This window comes from Manis pentadactyla, chromosome 10 (genome assembly GCF_030020395.1).
Source record: "Manis pentadactyla isolate mManPen7 chromosome 10, mManPen7.hap1, whole genome shotgun sequence".
In the NCBI taxonomy this organism is placed as follows: Eukaryota; Metazoa; Chordata; class Mammalia; order Pholidota; family Manidae; genus Manis; species Manis pentadactyla.
In genome coordinates, this window is record NC_080028.1 from 121,048,871 (window position 1) to 121,069,226 (window position 20,356).

Consider the following 20,356-nt stretch of genomic DNA (forward strand, 5'->3'; position numbering starts at 1 on the left):
ATTGGAAGCAACCTAAATGTCCATCAATAGATGAATGGATAAAGAAGATGTGGTACATATACACAATGGAATACTACTCAGCCATAAGAAAAGGGCAAATCCAATCATTTGCAGCAACATGGATGGAGCTGAGGGTATTATGCTCAGTGAAACAAGCCAAGCGGAGAAAGAGAAATACCAAATGATTTCACTTATCTGTGGAATATAAGAACAAAGGAAAAACTGAAGGAACAAAACAGCAGCAGAATCACAGAACTCAAGAATGGACTAACAGGATCAAAGCCTAATTGGGCTACCCCTAAAATGAACTAAGATATGATATGAAAAAGAACTTCCAACATCTGCACTCTCTGGAAGACTCATGCCAGAAGATGATCATCAAAAAACCCCAACAAAGATCCACGCACTGCTACAGCTGTAGATGCGCTCATCCCACCAGTTCCTGGACTTGCCATGGGAATGAGGAAGGAGATATCTAAGCTGGCCTGTGCATACAGTAAAACAACAAATTTGACTCGATCTATACTGTTGGAACTCAACCAAGAATTTGGAGAAGTGCAAATTGTAGCGCTCCAAACTCTTACAACTACAGACTATTTACTGTTAAAAGAACATATGGCATGTGAACAGTCCCCAGGAATGGGTTGTTTTAATTTGTCTGATTTCTCTCAGACTGTTCAAGTTCAGTTGGACAATATCCACAATATCATAGATAAGTTTTCACAAATGCCTAAGGTGCCTTAATGGTTTTCTTGGTTTCACTGGAGATGGCTGGTAATTACAGATATGCTTTGGTTATGTAACTATAGTCCTATTATGTTAATGTGTGTGCGCAATTTAAGTAGTAGCTTAAAACCTATACATGCTGAAGTTACTCTACAAGAAGATATGTCAAAGAAATAATCAATCTTCCCAGGTTTTCTTCCGTCTGCTACTTCTATAGCTTTTCTTCTTCCTTCCTAATTACAACCCTTAAATAGAATTCGTGCCTCATATCAAATTTACCGAGTATCATAACTCCTCCAAGTGGTAAAGATACCTCAAGACAAATGCTGGGCATAGAAGCCACAGGGCATAAATATGCAAAGAAGTAAAAAGCTAACCTTTTCAAACAATAAGGCTTCCCTCTCAGTTACCAACTTCATATTTCCCTGTATGGCCCCGGAAGATGACTGGTTAGCCAGAGACGGGTAAGATTCCTCAAGGGAGGAACAACCTAAGACAGGCACAGTCGCAGGGGGGCCATCAGGTGAGAAATTGGGGATCAACAGAGGTGAGGCTTAGAACCTCACCCCCCCTATTCTGAGAGAAATCTTCTGCATACGTGGATGTTTTATTGTCCTGGTCTAGCTTGGATTAACACATAGTCTACAGGCACACACCTGATCATCTACATTTGCTCTCTTACAACACTAAACTATGTTTTCTACCTTTATCTTGTATCTACCTACCACTTCAGCATTTTATTAAAAATAATAATAAAGAGAGAAATGTGGTATCCACATATAAATCAAGTATAAAAACCAAATGAGTATTCATATTTGAACTGACTGTTTATAGTTCATAATGCATGAGCAAAACCGAAAGTTTCTGTGATGACTGCCCTTGTACTGTTCACTATGTAACTTATTCATTATGTAAGAGTTTGTTCTACATGTAAGAACTTGTTTGTTATGCCTCAGAAGATTGGAGACTGACGAAAATTAGGCTTGGGGTGGATTAATGATTGTGCATTGAGCATTGACTCCCCTATACAGAATTTTATTGTCGTTAACAACCATTTGATCAATAAATATGAGAGATGCCCTCACAAAAAAAAAAAAAAAAGGATAGACTTCCAATGGTAAAATAAATAAGTAACCGGGATGTAATGTATAGCATAAGGAATATAGTCAAGATATTGTAACAGCTTGGTAGGGTGATAGCTGGAACCTAGAATTATGTATATAAATGTTCTACCACTGTGTTGTACACTTGAAACTAATGTAATGTAATACTGTGCGTCAACTACCCTTCAATAAAAAATAATTATTTAAAAAAAAAAAAAAAAAGCTGAGGTGTAATTTAACATATAAAAGTAAAACCACAGAACATTTAAAGGAGTGAATGTTCAGAATAAATAAATAATATGATAAAGTTTCAAAACTGCTGAGAACTACCAGTGAAAAGAATTCATTAAAATGGGGCCCCCTCCCGCCCCTCAACATCAACTGAGCTCAGGATCACCGATCATGTTTCTTTGTTAAGATCAACTACTTTTTCCCCACTAGTCCCAAATCTTTTAAACTAGATCACAGAATTAGGTGCTTTGTGTGACTCACTTATACAAATAAGTAAACCTGTTCACTCAAATTTGAAGTTAAAATAATATGACTTTCGACATGCAGAGAATGAATTTTAGGCACTGTTTTCCTTGTCTCACTTTCCTAGCCTTAATTTTCTGTGTAAGTTTTTTTAAGCTACGATTTCAGTTTTCTATCTGTAGAACTGCAAACTACTGGAAGGGATCAGTCCAGAAACGAAAGCTGGAAAGGATAACAGTGAAAAACCTGAGCACCTAACCAATTCAAAATTTTATTGAGTGCTATTAAAACAATGATAAAAGCTTTGGAGAATGAGTTCCATTCCTTCATAACAGACAAATATAGTGTTCATATGAATATAAAGCTTTAAGATATTTTATGTTTGAGAGAAGGGTATATAAGTGTATGCTTAGGTATATAAGTTTATGCATGTAGAAATAATGCCTACCTTTCAGAAACAGCCTTGTTATGATCCTGCCACAAGTGAATCTTTTCATTTGCATATTCAGAAGGCGTAGAAGGTTCAGAGTTCACATAAATCCTTCTTTTATCTGGACTAATAACTGGCTCTGGATTCTCATCCGAATCTGTGGTCTCTGAGTTTGCAAACTGTTAACAGGGTGAGGAGAAAACAGTTGATGTGGGGCAGGTAACCAGCAGTGCTCTTCTACACAAAATTGATGACAGGTAAAATTTCACTTGGAAATGTTCTCAAAATTTTCTCAAATACACAGGGCAAATTATATATTCAATTATATGTGTTTCAGTGGCTGATGACCACAACTGCAGTTTCTCTGACCGAATGAATAAAAAGCAATACTTCAAAGAAATAAAAATGACAGTAAAAATCAACTTCCTAGCTTGGATGGAAAGAAGGAAAAACAAATACCTAAGTATTTAGACATTTTATTCCTATTAGGCTAAGTTTTAAGAACATCAGACTTAAGAAAACTTCTTACTTTTATTATACCCCTAATAATGACAAGACCAGGAATAAACCAGATTTCCAACTTGCTCTTCCATTTGAGGAGTTCTGTTTAAAACTTGGAGCTGAAATATTCAGTCCATGCTTTGGTTGAGAACTTGCAGCATTTTAAATATTTGTGTTTTAATCAGTACAGAAAGATCAATTGATTGCCCAGCTCATGGGTTTTTCTGGCAGAAAGCATGAACAAAAGTACAAGTACACAAAAGCAAAATTCGGAAATGCCATACAGATTTTATATGTAGACACAGGTTCAGATAACACTGGAAAAAATAGCGCAAAAAATTGGTATCCCTTCCGTTCCAGGACAATGTCTTTTTCTCTGCTCCTCCCCTCTAGGCACAACTAAGGACCCTGGAAATAATTCCACAGATAATCATAGAACATCTCTGAAAGGAGGAAGGAAGAGGGCAGACTGCCTGGGGACCTCAAATCTGAGGAGCAACACCACAGTGAGTTTCCTGAGTTTTCTTTTTATTATCCACTATCCTGCGCTGTGTCCCAGAAAGGCCAGGGACCCATCTTTTTCTTTAAGTCTGGAGCAGGGGTGGCTAATCATCCACTCCACAAGTGCAGAAATCAGCAGACAGATTCGCTGCAGTAGTAGTAGTGTCAGCTGGGCCTCCACCTGACACCTGGACAAAGTGGCCCCAAGAGGCTGTTGCGGCAGTGTTAGCAAAGCCCAGCCAGGGCCCAACCTGGAACAGGAGCGGGGGAGCTCCACTGCACTGTCAGCAGGGCTACCATCCCACCCTGAGGACAGTGGCGGGTGTGCACTCCTAAGTCATCAGCAGTGTCCCTGCTCCCCACCTGGGGTCCCCTGCAGTGGCAGTGACCATAGGCCAATGTTTCTTGAATTTCCCACCAACATAACTGGGGAGCCCAGGCAGCACAACAGGAGATCCAGGGGAGCCAGAAGAATGACGTCAACCAGGAGCGTGCCCCATGGGCTTTGAAAAGTGAACGGTCATTGAAACTACAGCTCACAAAAGACAGCCACACTAAATCTCAACAGGGTAACTGCCTGCTGAAAAAGAGTCAAATGCCTCATCTCTGAATATTCTCTGACCTTTTGATCCTTCAAAGGCACTAGTAAAAGGCTATCCAAATACACCATTGGCTTTCTCTCCAGGGCATGCTTTTCAGACAGGGAACCTCTTATTTTAGGGTCTTCTGCCGTCTGGATAGACTCAGAATTTTCTATGTCAAGTAGTGGTTCCTTTTTGCTAAATAGTTTTGCCATTAATTTCTTTCCTTTCACATTTTGCTATAAAAAGCGAGAAACCAAGCCTAACATTCAATTTTGCTCAAAAATCTTGTCAGCCCAATAAAAATGCAAGTTCATCACTTCTGAGTTCTGCTTTCCCTATCACTGTAGGACACAATTTAGCTAAGCTTCCGCCTCTATCTAACAATAATCCCTTTTCTCCAGTTTCCACTAACGTGTTCCTCATTTTCTTTTGAATCCTCACCAATAGTGCTTTTAAATGTCCATATTTCTACCAATAGTCTGTTTATGAAGATTCAGGTATTTTCTTGGACTATGCAGGCTTTCTGGCTTTCTCTGAGGTGTTTCTCATTTCCTTTTGAGCCCTCAGTTGTAGTCTTTAACATCTGAGTTCTCCTGAGAGTCTGTTCAAAGCAGTTCAGGCTTTTTAAAAATCATGCTCCTCAATATTCTTCTGGCCTCTACCCATTATCTCATTCCCAATCCACCTCCTCCTCTTTAGGCCCCACTTTCTGGTACCACACTCTGTATTAGTTTCCTAAGGCTGCTATAACAAATTACCCCGATTGGGTGATTTAAAACAACAGGGATTTAATCTACCACAGGTCTGGGGGCCAGAAGTTTGAAATCAGTTTTACTAAACCAAGATCAAGTTGCTGGCTGCACTACTCCCTTCTGGAGATTTCTGGGGGAGAATGTTTGCTTTTTCCCCCCCAGCTTCTGAAAGCTGCCAGCATTCCTTGGCTTATGGCCCCTTCTGTATTCAGTGCAGTCATTCCGACCTCAGCTTCCATTGTCCCATTTCCTCCTTCGCCTTTGACCCTGGTGATTATATTGAGCCCACCAGGATAATCACCCCATCTATAAGCTGCTTTTACCATGTACAGTTAACATACTCATAGCTTTTGGGGATTAGGTCATAGACATCTTCTTGGGGCCATTATTCACCACTGTCGGCCACCTTGACACAACCGACACAGAAGTGACATTTATAGAATATTACACCCAACATTCTTTTTATGTGTACATGGAACATTCCCCAAGAGAAAGCATATCTTGGGCTATCAAATAAGTTTCAATAACTCCTAATACTGAAATTTTACATAGTATGTTCTCTGACCAAAGTGAAATGAAATTAGATATCAATAAAAATAAGGTATCTAGAAAAGCCCAAATATTTGGACGTTAAACACACACTTGTAAATAATCCATGGGCCAAAGAACAATACAAGGGAAATTAGAAATTATTTTGAACTGATGGAAAAAAATAGATAGTATATCAAAGATTATGTTATAACCTATGCACTAAGAGGTGTATAATCCAAGCACTGAGAAGATGCTCAGAAGCAAATTCATAGCTTTAAATGTTTTTTAGTAGAAAAGGCTAAAAATTAATGCTCTTTCACTCTTAAGAAGCTGGAAAAAGAACAAATTATACCCGAAGTAAGGAAAAGGAAGGAAATAATAAAAAGCAGAAAAGAAACAAGTGATAGGGAATTAATAAGATTTAAAAACCCCAGCAAAACGAATCAAGAAAACATAGGTTATCAATATCAGAAATAAAACAGTATATCACTACTGATACATAAATATTAAAAGGACAAGGGAATTTTATCAATTACTTCATGCCAGTAATTCAACAAGTCAGATTAAATGGATAAATTCCCTGTAAAGCTAACTTATAAAACTGATTCAAGATGACAGAGAAATTTGAATTGCCCTACAGCTATTAAAAAATTGTATTTTCAAGTAAAAGTCTTCCAACAAAGAAAGCTCCTTGCCCAGATAGTTTTCAGAGATGGATTTTATCAAACATTTAAGGAAGTAATAAAAACCTTACACAAACTTTCAGAAAAAGAGGGTAAAATTGCTCCCCAGTTCATTGAGGCTAACATGCATATGATAACAAAGCAAATAAAGACACTATAAGAAAAAAATTCAATGAATTACACTGAAGGTAAAATTTTATGTAAAAACTATAAACAGATACCAAACTCTAATTGTATGCATGCTGAAATATTCTAGAAGTTATACTGCAAAGTGCATTTTGATACAAAATACATTAATACTTTTGAATGTACCAAATATAAAGACAGCTTAGAGGATGAACAGATGGAACAGATATGTGACAAAAACATATAGTTGGCTACTGAACAACATGGGTTTGAAGTGCACATGTCAATTTATACATGAATTTTTTTCAATATATATACTGGAAAATTTTTCGGAGATTTGCGACCATTTAAACAACTGTTCTTTTTTCTAGCTTACTGTAAGAATACAGTATATGGTACATATAACATACAAAATATGTGTGAACTGTCTTGACTGCTTACTACTGGTAAGGCTTCTGGTCAACAGTAGGCTGTTAGTAGCTAAGTGGGGAATCAAAAGTTGTATGTGGACTTTCGACTGCTCAGGGGCGTCAGTGCCCCTAATCTCTATTTTGTTCAAGGGGCAACTGTATTAAAATAGTAAACATAGAATTTAGGTGTCCAGTATACTAGGTGTTCACTGTAAAATTTTCAACTTTGATGTTTATGTTTGAAAATTTTTGTAATAAAATGGTGGGAAGGGGGACAGTCCAGGCAATCACAAGTCACTCTTCTACTCACTTGTGAAAGAAACATAAGCGCCCTTAACTTTTGGTTTCCTAAGGGTGTCTTATCCAGAGACAGAGTGATAGGAACATACTAAGTATAAATTTATTTTCTTCTAAGCCTTTTATCTTATTATGGAAATATATTCATTTCTTAAAATACAACTACTTATAATGTGGGTCAACTAAGTTACTAAAACTCCTTTGTGTTTTAATACCAACCTTATAGGCTGTATCATTGGATAAGCTGTTTGGTTCTGAACAATTCCTTTGAGATAGCCAAATTGTTTTAATACATCTTTGAAGTTTTGTTATTTTTGCCTAAAGGAAAAAGAGAAGAATAAATAAGAAACCAGAGTACTAAAAAACATATAATAGAGATGGAGGGAAAACTTTTTGCCAAAGTAGTTTTGTGAGACTTTTCATCCACCCAAATAAGTGAGAAATTCTTAGATAAACCAATGATTTAAATCACATTTGATGCTAGTACAACATTAAAGCATGCAAGATAAACCGTCAAATTTCTGATTGGTCCACAATAACATTAATGTTGGTAGAAACACCACTTAGCAAGGAATCTTGGAAGAGTAAAGAAAGAAGAGACTCCCAAAAGGCTCCAAAGTTTGTACAAGTTCAAGTACAGAAATGTATTTTCAATCAAAAGAAACTGCCTATGTATTAAGTCTGTCAATTGACAAAGAATGGCTGGTACTTCTAAAAGCATTGCTTGGGCCAATACTGCTAAGATAAAATAAATTCTATTACCTAGGATATAGCATATCAGGCTTGTAGCCAGGGATCAGATTTGTGTCTGCCTTTACTCTTTTCCTTTCCTAACATGTAAAATATCACCAAATTCTAATTTTTAAAAGGACTCAAGTGAAATCAAATGAAATTAGAAACTTACGAAAAGTTCACCCGCTATCGCTTCATGCTTATTCCTGCACTGTGTCTTCCCAATGCGCTCAGTCAATTCTTTCAGTTTGTTATCAAATAGTTTGTAATTTGCACTATAGGTCTCCTGTCGAATCAAATGTCTGACCTAGAATTTAAAAATAAAAACCAGAACACCCCACGTTTCAAACTTAAAAGCAATTTTATTTTCCACTTCTTATAATAGCTTTGCTCATTTCTGGATTTACTGGAACCAATAAAGTATCTTATATTTTTATGTTTATATTACTATACTAAGTAAGCTTTATGAAAGTTGAATATCAAATTCAGCATAACACACCTAATATTTAAATACAGATATTAGAAATTAAATATATTCTGCTAGTGCTAAGTTTTCTGTAGTTCATTGATTAATACATATAAAAGGAACAATAAAAGCCTATATCCCATTTACATTTTTTAATGACCATAACTGGAACCTAGTAGTCCATAAAAAGGAACTCCACTTATTTGAGAACCAGAGCCTACTGAAAATGCTTGGTTGGTCTGTAGTAGATACTTGACCCTGCCACTAAGAAGCTGTATGCACCTTGGGAAGTCACAACATCTAAGCTTCAATTTCCCTGTCCACAAATGGGTTGAAGTTGAACAAATGATGCTCATAGGATTTTTATAAGAATGTATAAAGATAACGTGGGAAAGAGCTCCACAAAATGAAAAACAGTGAATTGATACGAAGGAAATAAGTATGCAAGATGATCTCCTTTAATTACATAGTTTTTTAGGGGGTGGCTTTCTTATTGCTAAAACTGAAAGAAGCCAGGGACCAATTATGTAGTGACTATCTGGCATACTACATGCTATTCTAACAGATTGTAGTAGTTATCACATGAAGCATTTAACGCATTTTATTATCTCACTGTTTTTTAGAAAATAGACTGCCTATTTTCAGAAAGCATAATTAATCTCAGTGGTCACTGGTAAGAACAGCTCTGCTGGGCCAAACATTCAGAAACATCCACTGTAGTTTTTTGCTTAATTTGTATCCTTCCTGTAAGCAACTTTCATAATGATAGTCCCTTTTAATAATGAACCCTGTCATGATACCTTTAAGGTATTTATTAGTATTTTTAATATCTTTTCCCTACTATCTTGTTACTTGGTGCTCAAAACTGGAACACAGTTTCTATGTTAAACTCTTTTATATCGATATCACCCGGATGATTGGTCATATTCAGTAATTTTATTTGATTATTTCCAAAGTTTTTCCTTCTCATTTTCTATTCTTGCTCTTCAACATATCGTTTACTTGATATCTTCTGTAATGCTTCATTAACATTTCAGTGGTTTCTCAACATTATTAGACTTGTCATTTTTACTTTCACTTTTAATTTTTGATTAAATTAATAAGTGCTCAAAATATATGTATTATGTAAATAAGTGCTCAGAAACATATTGTTTTTACTGACACATTTCTTGTCACCCATGTGTAGTTTTTATGGATTACTGCATGTTTGCCAATTCACCGCCTGGAGATATATGAAGCTTACACTCAGGTCGGTCTTGGAGAAACCTATCTAAATGTTTGAATATAGAATACAGTTTGGCTAACAAGCAAAGGCCACATAATGTTTGCCTAACTTCCCTGGTGAGGGAGAATCACATGGGATACTTGTAAAAAAACACAAATTCCTACGCCCTACTCTGGATTCACTAAACAGAACTGCCTGGAAAGGGGCCTGGAAAGTTGTGTTAACACTACTAGGGATTCTTATCAGGTAAGTTGGAGAAAAGAGGAGCCTAAAATAATAGTCTAATTGTTAATGAGTTCAACAAACCACAATTTAAACAAGTACTCCTGATGATTCAGATGGAGGCAGACTCTTAAAACTTGACTGATAAATGCCCTCCAAGGGCTGGATCCTCCTGATCGGAGTGGACATCTGCTCTCATGTACTGGTGATGTTCCTCATACAGAGGAAGCCAACAACCTCCACCAAACACCTCACAAATGTCTTCTGGAGATAGCAAAGTGTCTAAAATGATGGGATCGGATGGAAGTCCAGGCTACAATTTGTAGACGGCAGCCACGGTAGCCTAAAGAATGGAGAAAGATTGGCAGTTTTATATCCCTAATCTGCCTCAACTTTCTAAAACGATGGGTAGAGTGAATAACTCAGACTTTAAGAGAAAAACCCCTCTACTTCAGTATTTGGAATCAGGTGGGCTGGGATTCTTACAAAACCTCAAGTGATCAGAGTCAACAGCTTTGGGACTCTAAGGAAACCCTATTCTACTGGGATTCAAACAAGAAAAACAAACAGATGCGGTCTACAGAGATAAGTGTTTAGACAGGAATTTAAAACAAAAGCGAGGGAAAGTTAGTTCTTTTGAGACAGGTAAAAAGATATGAATTAGCTAAAACCGAAGTTGTCTCTGAAGAATGTGCAAGAAACTTTCAGTGAGATGGAGGAATACAAATTACATTCACTAAACCATTTTCTGTATCAACCTGGACCAAGTATTTTGTGAGGTAGGTAACAGTAGTGAATGAAAACCCTGCTTTTTTCATGCCAGTGAAATTAAAATGTTTTGTCTTTGTCCAGACAGAACTTATTGCTACATTCACCCACTAATCATTGAGAGTAAGATGCAGCTGGAATCCCCAACCCTTTTCTTAAACCAGATCCATGCTTCCCATAATTCTGCTACCCCTTCCCTGTACGCAACAGAACATTCACATATTTTTTATTAGTGTCTCCTTTGATCTTCCTGGAAGAAAGAGGTAGAGAGGAAAGAACTGTTGACTCAACTTTTAAGCTGTTCTACCTGAGTGTCTCAAAGAAGTTTCCATTTATTAGTGAATACACATTTATATAATATGTAACTATATAATTGCAATGGTCTGTTTTAGAAAACAGTAATGTTTTTGTTTTTGAAACAGCAGGATAGTTTGGATTGGGTATTTTGGTCCGTTGCAGCTGACTGACATTAATCTACCACATAATGACTTTTCATCCTGACATTTTAGGGTTAGTAAAGCAGCAAAACATGACCACCCAAACAGGTCTTCATTACAGGACCTACTAAGACAGAAGCTCATTCTTACACTCAGAGTTGATCACACATATATGAAAACTGTAGTAAGAGTTGAAATGGGGCAAAAATGAAAGCAAAATGTGCATTTAATGAGGCTATAAAGCAAAGTACCATATAAAGTAGCATATCTGTGTAAGCTTGGAAATTAGGGCAAGTAAAACATGAATGCAGCAGGATTCTTCAGTGGACTTCTTGGTTGTCTGAGTCTATGATAGAGTGGTCAGTTGTGATAGAGACTACAAACAGCTATAGCTGTAGATCAAAGAACCCCAAGACCAGTACAGAAAAGACTGGATTGTTCAGCCAAGCTCAAGGTTATGCAGTGTCCAACTCACAGAGATTTGAGTGTAATATTGACTGAAATGTCGATTCTATTTCTACCACAGCACTCTACCTACACAAGATTCTCTAGGTTATTCTGCATAGGATCATTTTCAAGAAACTGGACATGTTTTGGTAATGTAAACAATCACCTTTCCCTAATACTTCCATTTGCTGATTCAGTTTCCATATACCAGCTTTGCAGCAAGTCAAAGTCTTCTGTACTAATCATTGTGAGAGCAATTAACTTTTACCATTTTTCACTAATCAAAAGTAAGTTTCTGAAGCAAATATGTAAGGCCCAATATTTTACCTTTTCCAGAATTGCTGTTTCCTTTTCCAGACCTACACAAATAGTTTCATTAATTTGCTCTGAAGTTTTTGTGCGCTTAACATTTTCTTTGTTTTCTGAAAACATCCTCTTCTTTTGTTTATGGCCTTGGGGAGATGGAAAGATCAGAGGTAAAAATATTCCTTCTAGTGGAGAACAGGGGAATTCTCTCATTTAGGGACCCTCTAAGAAAATGGAAAAACTAAAACATGGCCATGACAGTATTTTTTAGAAAAATGTGATTATATAAAAAATTCTGGCCAGTAGATCCTTAAAAAAGGATGACTATCTTAGGTAGGTTTCTGGTCTCAAATACACTTTCCCTTCAGTCTTATTTAATGCACATTTAACACCTATTTAATCCCAACAAACACTGAATGAACTATAGCATTTAATCCTCTATTTATAGTTACTTAAGTAGTCTTACATTATTTTTATTAGTAATCATTTAGGCAGTTCTATGTATTTTTAACAGGTGATGCTAATATTATTTTTAAGCAACTTTAAATTCCTCTTGTTAAATGATCACTCTGTAGCCTAGCCAAGAGCATAAATAAAATATTACCCTTTGAAATTTTTTTCTTACATTCTGTTCACCTACAAACACACCCTATTTCTAATGAAATTTTCTTTTGTTATTTTATGACTTTAGAACATTAGAACTTTTAGTTAATTATTTGGTTCATTTCTCTTTCACTCTACACACACAAGTGTGTATGTATATGTGTATACTTATGATCTATCAGCTTTTACTTGGCATGTGACTTACAGATCAATTCTGTGGAGAGAAATGGGTTTACCAACAATTAAAAAACCCATTCTCTTTCAACTAGTCTCCTTATTAACCTAATAAAACTTTAAAAACAAGAAGAGATGTAGATGAAATAAACCAAACAATTGCTGTAAACCACAAAAAACCCTTCGGTTTTTTTGTACTCTTAAGGGAAAGTGACTGATTCCTTCTTTGCCAGAATTTACTTCTCTTTGGATATGGGGGCTACCATTACCCTCCCGACCAGGAATGGTTCAGAAACAAAATACTGTTAAATAATTGTCATAATTTATTCTTTTCCTGCATATATGCACTTTACTGTTGCTATACCTGAGACTATAAAATCCGCCAAAAAAAATGAAAAGAACTATTTTAGTTTCTCCTAAAGACATGTAAGTATAGACTTACTGTTACAATGGTCAGTGTCAAGTGACGACAGCCGCGTTGCGTATGTACTTTCACAATCTGAAATTCTGGAATGACAGGTTCTACAGGGCTCACTTTTCAAAATGCCAGCAGCACAGTCACTAGAAATGACTGAATTGGCCACCTTAGGTATTTTATCAACAGGCACAAAATGGATGTCTGAACTTAAAATGTCATTTTGTCTTTTATCGTGTGACTCAGAATTAGAGTTTGCTTTTAAATAGGAAAGTCTCTTGTCAATAATCTTATCATCCAAGGTACTGGTTACTGTAGACTTTGGCATTTGAACTGTACTGGATGGTGGGCAAATAGATTTCGTATTACAATCCACTTCATGTTGTTCCAAAAAGGATTTTCTTACATCTGCTCGACATTCAACATCGCTTTCAGAAATGTTTTGTGAATCTCTTGCCCCTTGTGTTAAGAGTTTTCTGGGAGATTCTACTGTTTCACGTGGCTTTTGGTGCAGGCACATAGCTTGTTCTTCAATGTATTCCAATCTTGTTTCTGAACCAACGACTTCTAGTGGTTTTGTTAAATTCTGAGAAAACACTTTACTTTTCTGTATGCATACCGAATTTTTGTTTGAGTCCAATAAGGAAGTGTCATTTTCGGAAAGTCCACATTTGCTACTTATGACACCAGTACTTGAATTCTGATTGCCACTTGACACATTGTCCCCAACTGCTTTTGTTTTCAGGGCTTCAACATTCTTTGACTTACTCAGAATCTCTGCTTGCTTCCGGCAACTTGGAGGCATTGTTTTTTTGGCTTTTAATATCTTCCGTTTGCTTTTATCTGGACTTGCCATGTTTCATATCCTACAATTTAAGATACCACATTTAAGTGCTTTTCTCCAACAGACAAAAGCTAACTTATTTTCAATATTAAAATAATGTTGAGACTATCTCTCCAAATTGATAATTATTTTTATTGAAAATTACATCCATTTTCATCTGTCACTGAAAATGTACAAATAACTTAAATTTTTTTCTATAAATCTAAACTAAATAAATTTAGAATTTATATTGCCAGTAAGCCTCTACTTCATCCTAAGCCTGATAATTTATTTGGCCAATTTTGTTATATTACCTCACTGCTTTAATCCTTAAAATCTGGTTAAATCAAGCAGGCCATACTTTAGATAATCTAAAGATTAAACTGTATTTCTTCATAAGGACAAAAGGCCATATTTTACATAGAACATTCCATTTTCTACACATAATGGCGCCTTCTCAAAACTTTTCCTAATGTTCAAATTCCCAAAATAAATGGTACTGCAGGAGTAACTTCCAATAGTCCTGAGCATAAAACATGCACACAGGATGCCAGTTCAAATAAGCCAATTTAGGTTTCATAATACTTGTAATTATTTCTCATAAATAAGAAAAACCTACTACGTGGCAGAGAAAAATATTTTAGCGTTTATCCCTCGGTATCAACATTAAGTTTGATCTGAACTGGTTTAAAAGAAAGCAATACTGCCAAATGATAAGGCAATCAAAAGGCATAATAATAATAAAAAAGAATTTACACAATAGAGCAGTTATCTAACAAACTATAGAACACTTACTAAACTCAAAAGCAGAATCTAGGACGTTTTAAGGCACAAATAACCCAGCCAAAGCTACTGTGGATAAAATGAGAGTTCCTGTGGCCAGGATTCTCACCTGGCCCTGGTTGACTAGCTCATTGCACACCTGTGGGCAATATATGGCTGTTGACTCTATATAAAGAGTTCTGCCCAGTGCTCTGGGCGCAACATGGTGGCAGGGCTGCAAGGCTGCAGGAGAGCAGAGCAGAGCAGAGGCTGGAGTGGTGGCAGTGCCGAGGACAGAGGCCCAGAGGATGGCTGTGCAGGACGACTGTGCAGAGAGGCCCAGAGGACAGCTGTGCAGACAGAGGGGCCCAGAGGCAGAGACCGGCTTGCTGCATGCAGACTCACTCTGAGTGAATGGGATTCTAGTGACTGACCTGCCACCTGGAAATAAACTTGGGTATAACCCTTTCACCCCAAGAACGTTTTGCTGTCAATTTCTTTGGTCACACTGAATCCATAGCAAACTTGCCTGGGGCTGAAACCCATTGGCAAGACAGTTACCTAAATAACTTTTTCATTTATCATCTATTTTCTTACTTCAAGCTTTTACTATATTGTTTTTGTTCAAGATATCATTTGATCAGATACAGTTCCAGGATCTGTGAGAGCTGAAAGGTGAGAGTATTTATTTAGAATGAGAAAATGAATCACAATAAATTCAAATTTAAAAAACTGTTATGTATACATAACATCACAAAATCCAGAAAAACAGCATACTTTCATTAAGGGCCTACTATAATACAGAACTCTATTTTTCATGTATAACTGCATAGTTGATTGCCTCTTCATAAACATAACTTTTGTAATATTTCCCGGAGAGAGAATAGACAAACTCTTACCTCTAGTTGTTGATTTTTAAAATTGATAATCAGGTTCACCTAAACTTCTTGTTGGTACTGCTACAACTTTGTGCCCTATAAACACAAAATTCCTGTTTTATTTGAAAGGCAGAATTCCTACTCAAAAAAGAAAATTACAGTGAATTTCTAATTGAATGTGCTGTTTTTGAGTATATTTCTAACAAGAGAAAACTTCTCTTTCGACTGGAAAACTAAATCCTCTACTTATGATTTTAGACATCAGATTAATTGGAAAATTTTTGTTACTACCTTTGACTTTGTATGTTTCAATCCTTGGTTTTTTCACTACTCATGTATTTCGGGTGCTAAGCACTGTAGACCACATTCCCATCACAATCAGGCTGATAGGCAACAATTACTTTTACTTGAAAGTGACTGTGAAATACAAATGCATTGTATGAAACCCACACTAATTCAATTTCCATTCACAAACTGCCTGAAACCATTCTATTGCCAGGTGTCACAAAGGTAAGGAGAAATGAAGATGTGAAGAGAGACAGCAGTCTTAAATGATTGCAGATTAAATATCTTACTACTTCGTAAATCTTACAAGAATATCCAACAGTGTGACCACCTTGCTACAGTAGTCCTTCTCAGTGCCTTTAGGAAAGGCCCAGACTAGTGAAAATCTCTGAAAACTTTGGGGTAAATATTTCTCTAAATTTGATGCATTGAAAAGACATGTGATACTCTTGATTATCAACCGTAACAACATACTGGAAACACTGAATAGCTTTGAAACACCCACCGTTCAACACTACCAGTAACTTTTCATTTACCTACATTTACCAAGTGTTCTTCCCCCTCTTCTCCATCCTGAGGTAATCTAAGTTTTGAGCTATACTTCTACTGCCTTTTGTAAATTATAGTTTCATTAAAAATGTAACATGTAAGCAACATAGTTTAATTTTAATTGTTTCTAAGCAAACTATAGTTATCTAATATTGTTTTTTCACTCATATCTCCAAAGTTCATCCATGCAGTTGTGTATAACAATAATGCATATACTTATGTGATGCTATAATAACCTATTGGGTCCATATAACAAAATTCGATTATCCAGTGATCTATGAAGGATATCAGGGTCATTTCCAGTTTTGTCTGATTTGTTTTCCTAACATTGCTACCGTGAATATTTTTGTTTCAGGGTGCGTATCTGCAAGCATTTCTTAAGTGAGTTTGTTGGGTAGTAGTAAGGTGGACAAATGTTCAGCTCTTCAGGCTAACCAAATTATTTCCCAAAGCAGTTGTATCAATTTACATCCCTACATGCAGTGTGTAAGAGTTAGCACTGTTCACATCAACCTGAACCTTTGGTATAGCCAGACTTAATTTTTACCATTCTACTTGGATATCAATTAGTATCTCACTATTCTTAATTTGCATTTCCCTAATTAGTAGCATCTTTTCATGTTTACTGGCTATACATTTCCTTGTTGGCAAAATTCCTGGTTCTGTATTACTCATTTTCTATTGGGTGTCTTTCCTCATTTAGTTCTTAAAAAATAAATTATTAGTAATAATCCTTTGTCAATACTTTAGTTACAGGTATCTTCTCTTGTTCTGTGGGTGGTCTTTACTCTTCCTAATTTTAATACAAACACATTTATACATTTCTTTTTTTCTTTTATGGCCAAAGCTTAATCTCTCCTCTGAAAAATCCTTCCCTACCCCATAGTAATGTGTGAAATACTGAAGCCTACTGGTGGTGGAGAAGCCTTTTTCTGACCTGGATTATCCAAGGACAAGGAATTATACCATGGCTGTGAAGTGATGAAAATATGTAATAGTAATGCAGAACTCAGAGTGAATATGCAATAGAAATGCTTGCTCTGAGTGAATTATTATTAAAGTTTATAAGTAACATGAGATAATTGGTAGTAACAGTGTGCAACTTGCTAGTTGACAAAACTTAGGGGGCTAAGGAGAGGTACTTTACCTGGAAAAACCTCTCCATCAGAAGAATGCTTAAGGAAAACAAATAAAACTGCCAGTAAAAGGCCCAAGAAAATAAAGTAAGGCGACTCCCTAAAAGGTGAGGGGAAGGTTTATGCCTTGTAGAGAGGTTTAGTGAAATTTATTACTGGGAGAATAAAAAGTAACAACTCATTCTAATTGAAGGGATCTTCAGCATCACCTGAAATCAACTCTCTTTCATCAGCTTGAATTCTTTGTTGTCAAATAAGCTACATTTCACAGACTTCTTTGGAATCATGGTACTGTACTACAGCAAAAGGTCAGAAAGATTAGTTATCTCTATTTTCTCAAGTTTACTTTGTCTTTTATAATTTAAGTCCTTAATCCATCTAGAACTGATTTTAGCATATAGTGAAAGGATCTGACTTTGTTTTCACTCAGATGTGTTAATTGACAGTTTCCTGTTAAATTTAAACTTTAAAAATAATATGTCCCTATTTTTACTTACCTGATGGAATTCCTGTTCAATATACTATTACTAATCCCATCAATTTTTTAGCTGTCTCTTATAACACTTACTGAAAATATTTTAACCTAATGAGTATGTCTTTGAAATAGAACAAATTAACCGTTATATTTATGATAAATGACATTGACGTTTAGTTTAGTTTTATGCTTTCTGATTTTTACAGCTTTGTTGCTGTTATCTTTTACTTTCTGTTACTTGTTACTTCTGTACTACCTTAATATGAAAATGTCCTTTTTATTTTTTAAGGTCTACATAAGCTTCACAATTGCATGGATTCTGGCATAAAGATTTTCTAAAAGCATCCTTCAGTCAACATTTCATTAACCACTGAGGTCAAAAATGAAACAATATTACCTGAGTAAATCTTATCCTTTTTAAAAAAGTAAACTTTTCTTCATTACCCCTTTTAAGTGTCTTATTTCACTTTTTAATTTTACATCCCAGATTTTACCTTCTATATTATACTTTCAAGAATAACCTTGGATATTCAAATCCTACTACAGAGCCAAATTTGGCTTTTATGAATAATGCTGCTATGCACATAGATGTACAAGTTTTTGCATGGACATACGCTTTCTTTTCTCTTGGGTATATGCCCAAGGATGGAATTGCTGAGTTATTCAGTAACTCTATATTTATAAATGTTTTCATGAGTCACGGTGAGAGTGTTTTAACAAAGGGTCTGAACCAATCTACATCCACACTAGAAGTGAATGACGGATCCAATTTTAATACCTCTTCATCAACACTCATTATGTGTCTTGGGTAGTTATCTTGGTGCAAGTGTCTCACTGTCATTGACTTGCATTTCCCAAGTGACCAGTGAACACCTTTCCACGTGCTTTTTGGCTATTAGTATTGACCCTGTGCTGTAGGACAGCACCATGACTCCAAAGACATTTACAGAAATATCTATTCAGATAGCTTGCCCACTTTAAAACTGGGTTATCTGCTTTACATTATTGACTTGAAAGAGCTGAATTCTAGGTTGAAACCTTATCAGATATCAGTCCCTTATCAGATATGATTTGCAAACTTTTCCTCATGTTCTGTGGCTGTTTTTACAATTTTTTTGTTGGTATGTTTTGAAAATCTAAAATTTTTAATTTTGGAAAAATCCAGTTTATTTTTTCATTTGTTGCTTGTGTTTTGGTATCATACCTAAGAAATCAGTGCCTAATCTAAAGTCATTAAGATTTATTCCTGTTTAAAAGTTTTATAGTTTTAACTCTTTGATCCATTTAAATTTTTATGAATAGCATGAGGTAGGGGGGTCACGTTTGTTCTCTTGCACGTAGACATACAGTTGTTCCAGTACCATTCAAAAAGACCATTCCTTAACCTGCTGAATTGTTTTGTCACTCTTGTAAAAAAATTGACTATAAAAATGAAGGTTTATTTCAGGATTCTCAATTTTATCCCACTGATAGATATATAGGTCTGTCCTACGTCAGCACCATACTATCTTGATTACTGCAGCTTTCTGGTAAGTTCTGAATTCTGGATGTGTGAGTCCTCCAACTGTTCTTTTGGAGAAATGTTTTCATCATTCTGAATTCCTCAAATAACTATATGAATTTTTAGAGCAGATTAACAATTTATTCAAAGAAGTCAGCTGAGACTTTAGTAAATTGTACTGAATCTGTAGATCAATTTTGAGTTTTGCTACCTCAATTCTGTCAAGTATTTTGATCCATGAACATAAGACATCTTTCAATTTAGACATTTAATTTCTTTCAATGTTTTGTATTTCTCAGAGTTCAAGTCTGCACTTCTTTTTGATGCCACTGTAAATAAAACAATTTCATTTTTTTCTTAATTTCATCTTTGGATTGTTGAAGTACATGTAAATACCATAGAATACTGTGTGTTGACCTTGTATCTTGCAATACTGTTAACCTTGTTTTTACTTCTAAATAGATTTTTAAAATTTTGATATCATTAATGTGCAATTACTTGAACATTATGGTTACTAGACTCCCCCTATTATCAAATCCCCCCCATATACCCCATTACAGTCACTGTCCATCAGTGTAGTAAGATGCTATAGAATCGTTACTTGTCTTCTCTGTATATACTGCCTTTCCCGTGTTCCCCACCACTACATTACGTGTGCTAATTGTAATTCCCCCTTTTCCCCCTTATCCCTTCCCACCCATCCTCCCCAATTCCTTTCCATTTGGTAACTGTTAGTCCATTCTTGGGTTCTGTGAGTCTGCTGCTGTTTTGTTCCTTCAGTTTTTTTTTTTGCTCTTATACTCCACAGATGAGTGAAATCATTTGGTACTTGTCTTTCTCCGCCTGGCTTATTTCACTAAGCATAATACCCTCTAGCTCCATCCATGTTGTTGCAAATGGTAGGATTTGTTTTCTTCTTATGGCTGAATAATATTCCATTGTGTATATGTACCACATCTTCTTTATCCACTCATCTACTGATGGACACTTAGGTTACTTCCATTTCTTGGCTATTGTAAATAGTGCAGCAATAA

The 20,356-nt window shown here is 35.8% G+C and overlaps 1 protein-coding gene across 5 annotated transcripts in view; it reads right to left on the reverse strand.

Moving 5' to 3' along the window:
* The window catches only part of ATF7IP2 (activating transcription factor 7 interacting protein 2), a 66,830-nt gene that overhangs the window by 36,935 nt on the left and 9,539 nt on the right, over positions 1–20,356 (reverse strand). The window contains exons 2-7 of one of the 5 annotated variants that reach the window (XM_036928187.2): positions 15,398–15,472; positions 13,682–13,779; positions 11,743–11,867; positions 8,023–8,157; positions 7,338–7,436; positions 2,752–2,912 (exon numbers count right to left, since the gene is read on the reverse strand). In XM_036928187.2, the coding sequence (XP_036784082.2) occupies positions 2,752–2,912; positions 7,338–7,436; positions 8,023–8,157; positions 11,743–11,867; positions 13,682–13,769 (608 nt within the window). In that variant the 5' untranslated portion in view covers positions 13,770–13,779; positions 15,398–15,472. Of the gene's footprint in view, positions 1–2,751; positions 2,913–7,337; positions 7,437–8,022; positions 8,158–11,742; positions 11,868–12,940; positions 13,780–15,397; positions 15,473–20,356 lie in introns of all 5 variants that reach the window. The other 4 variants (XM_036928184.2, XM_036928186.2, XM_036928185.2 and 1 more) reach the window with 4 other exon arrangements.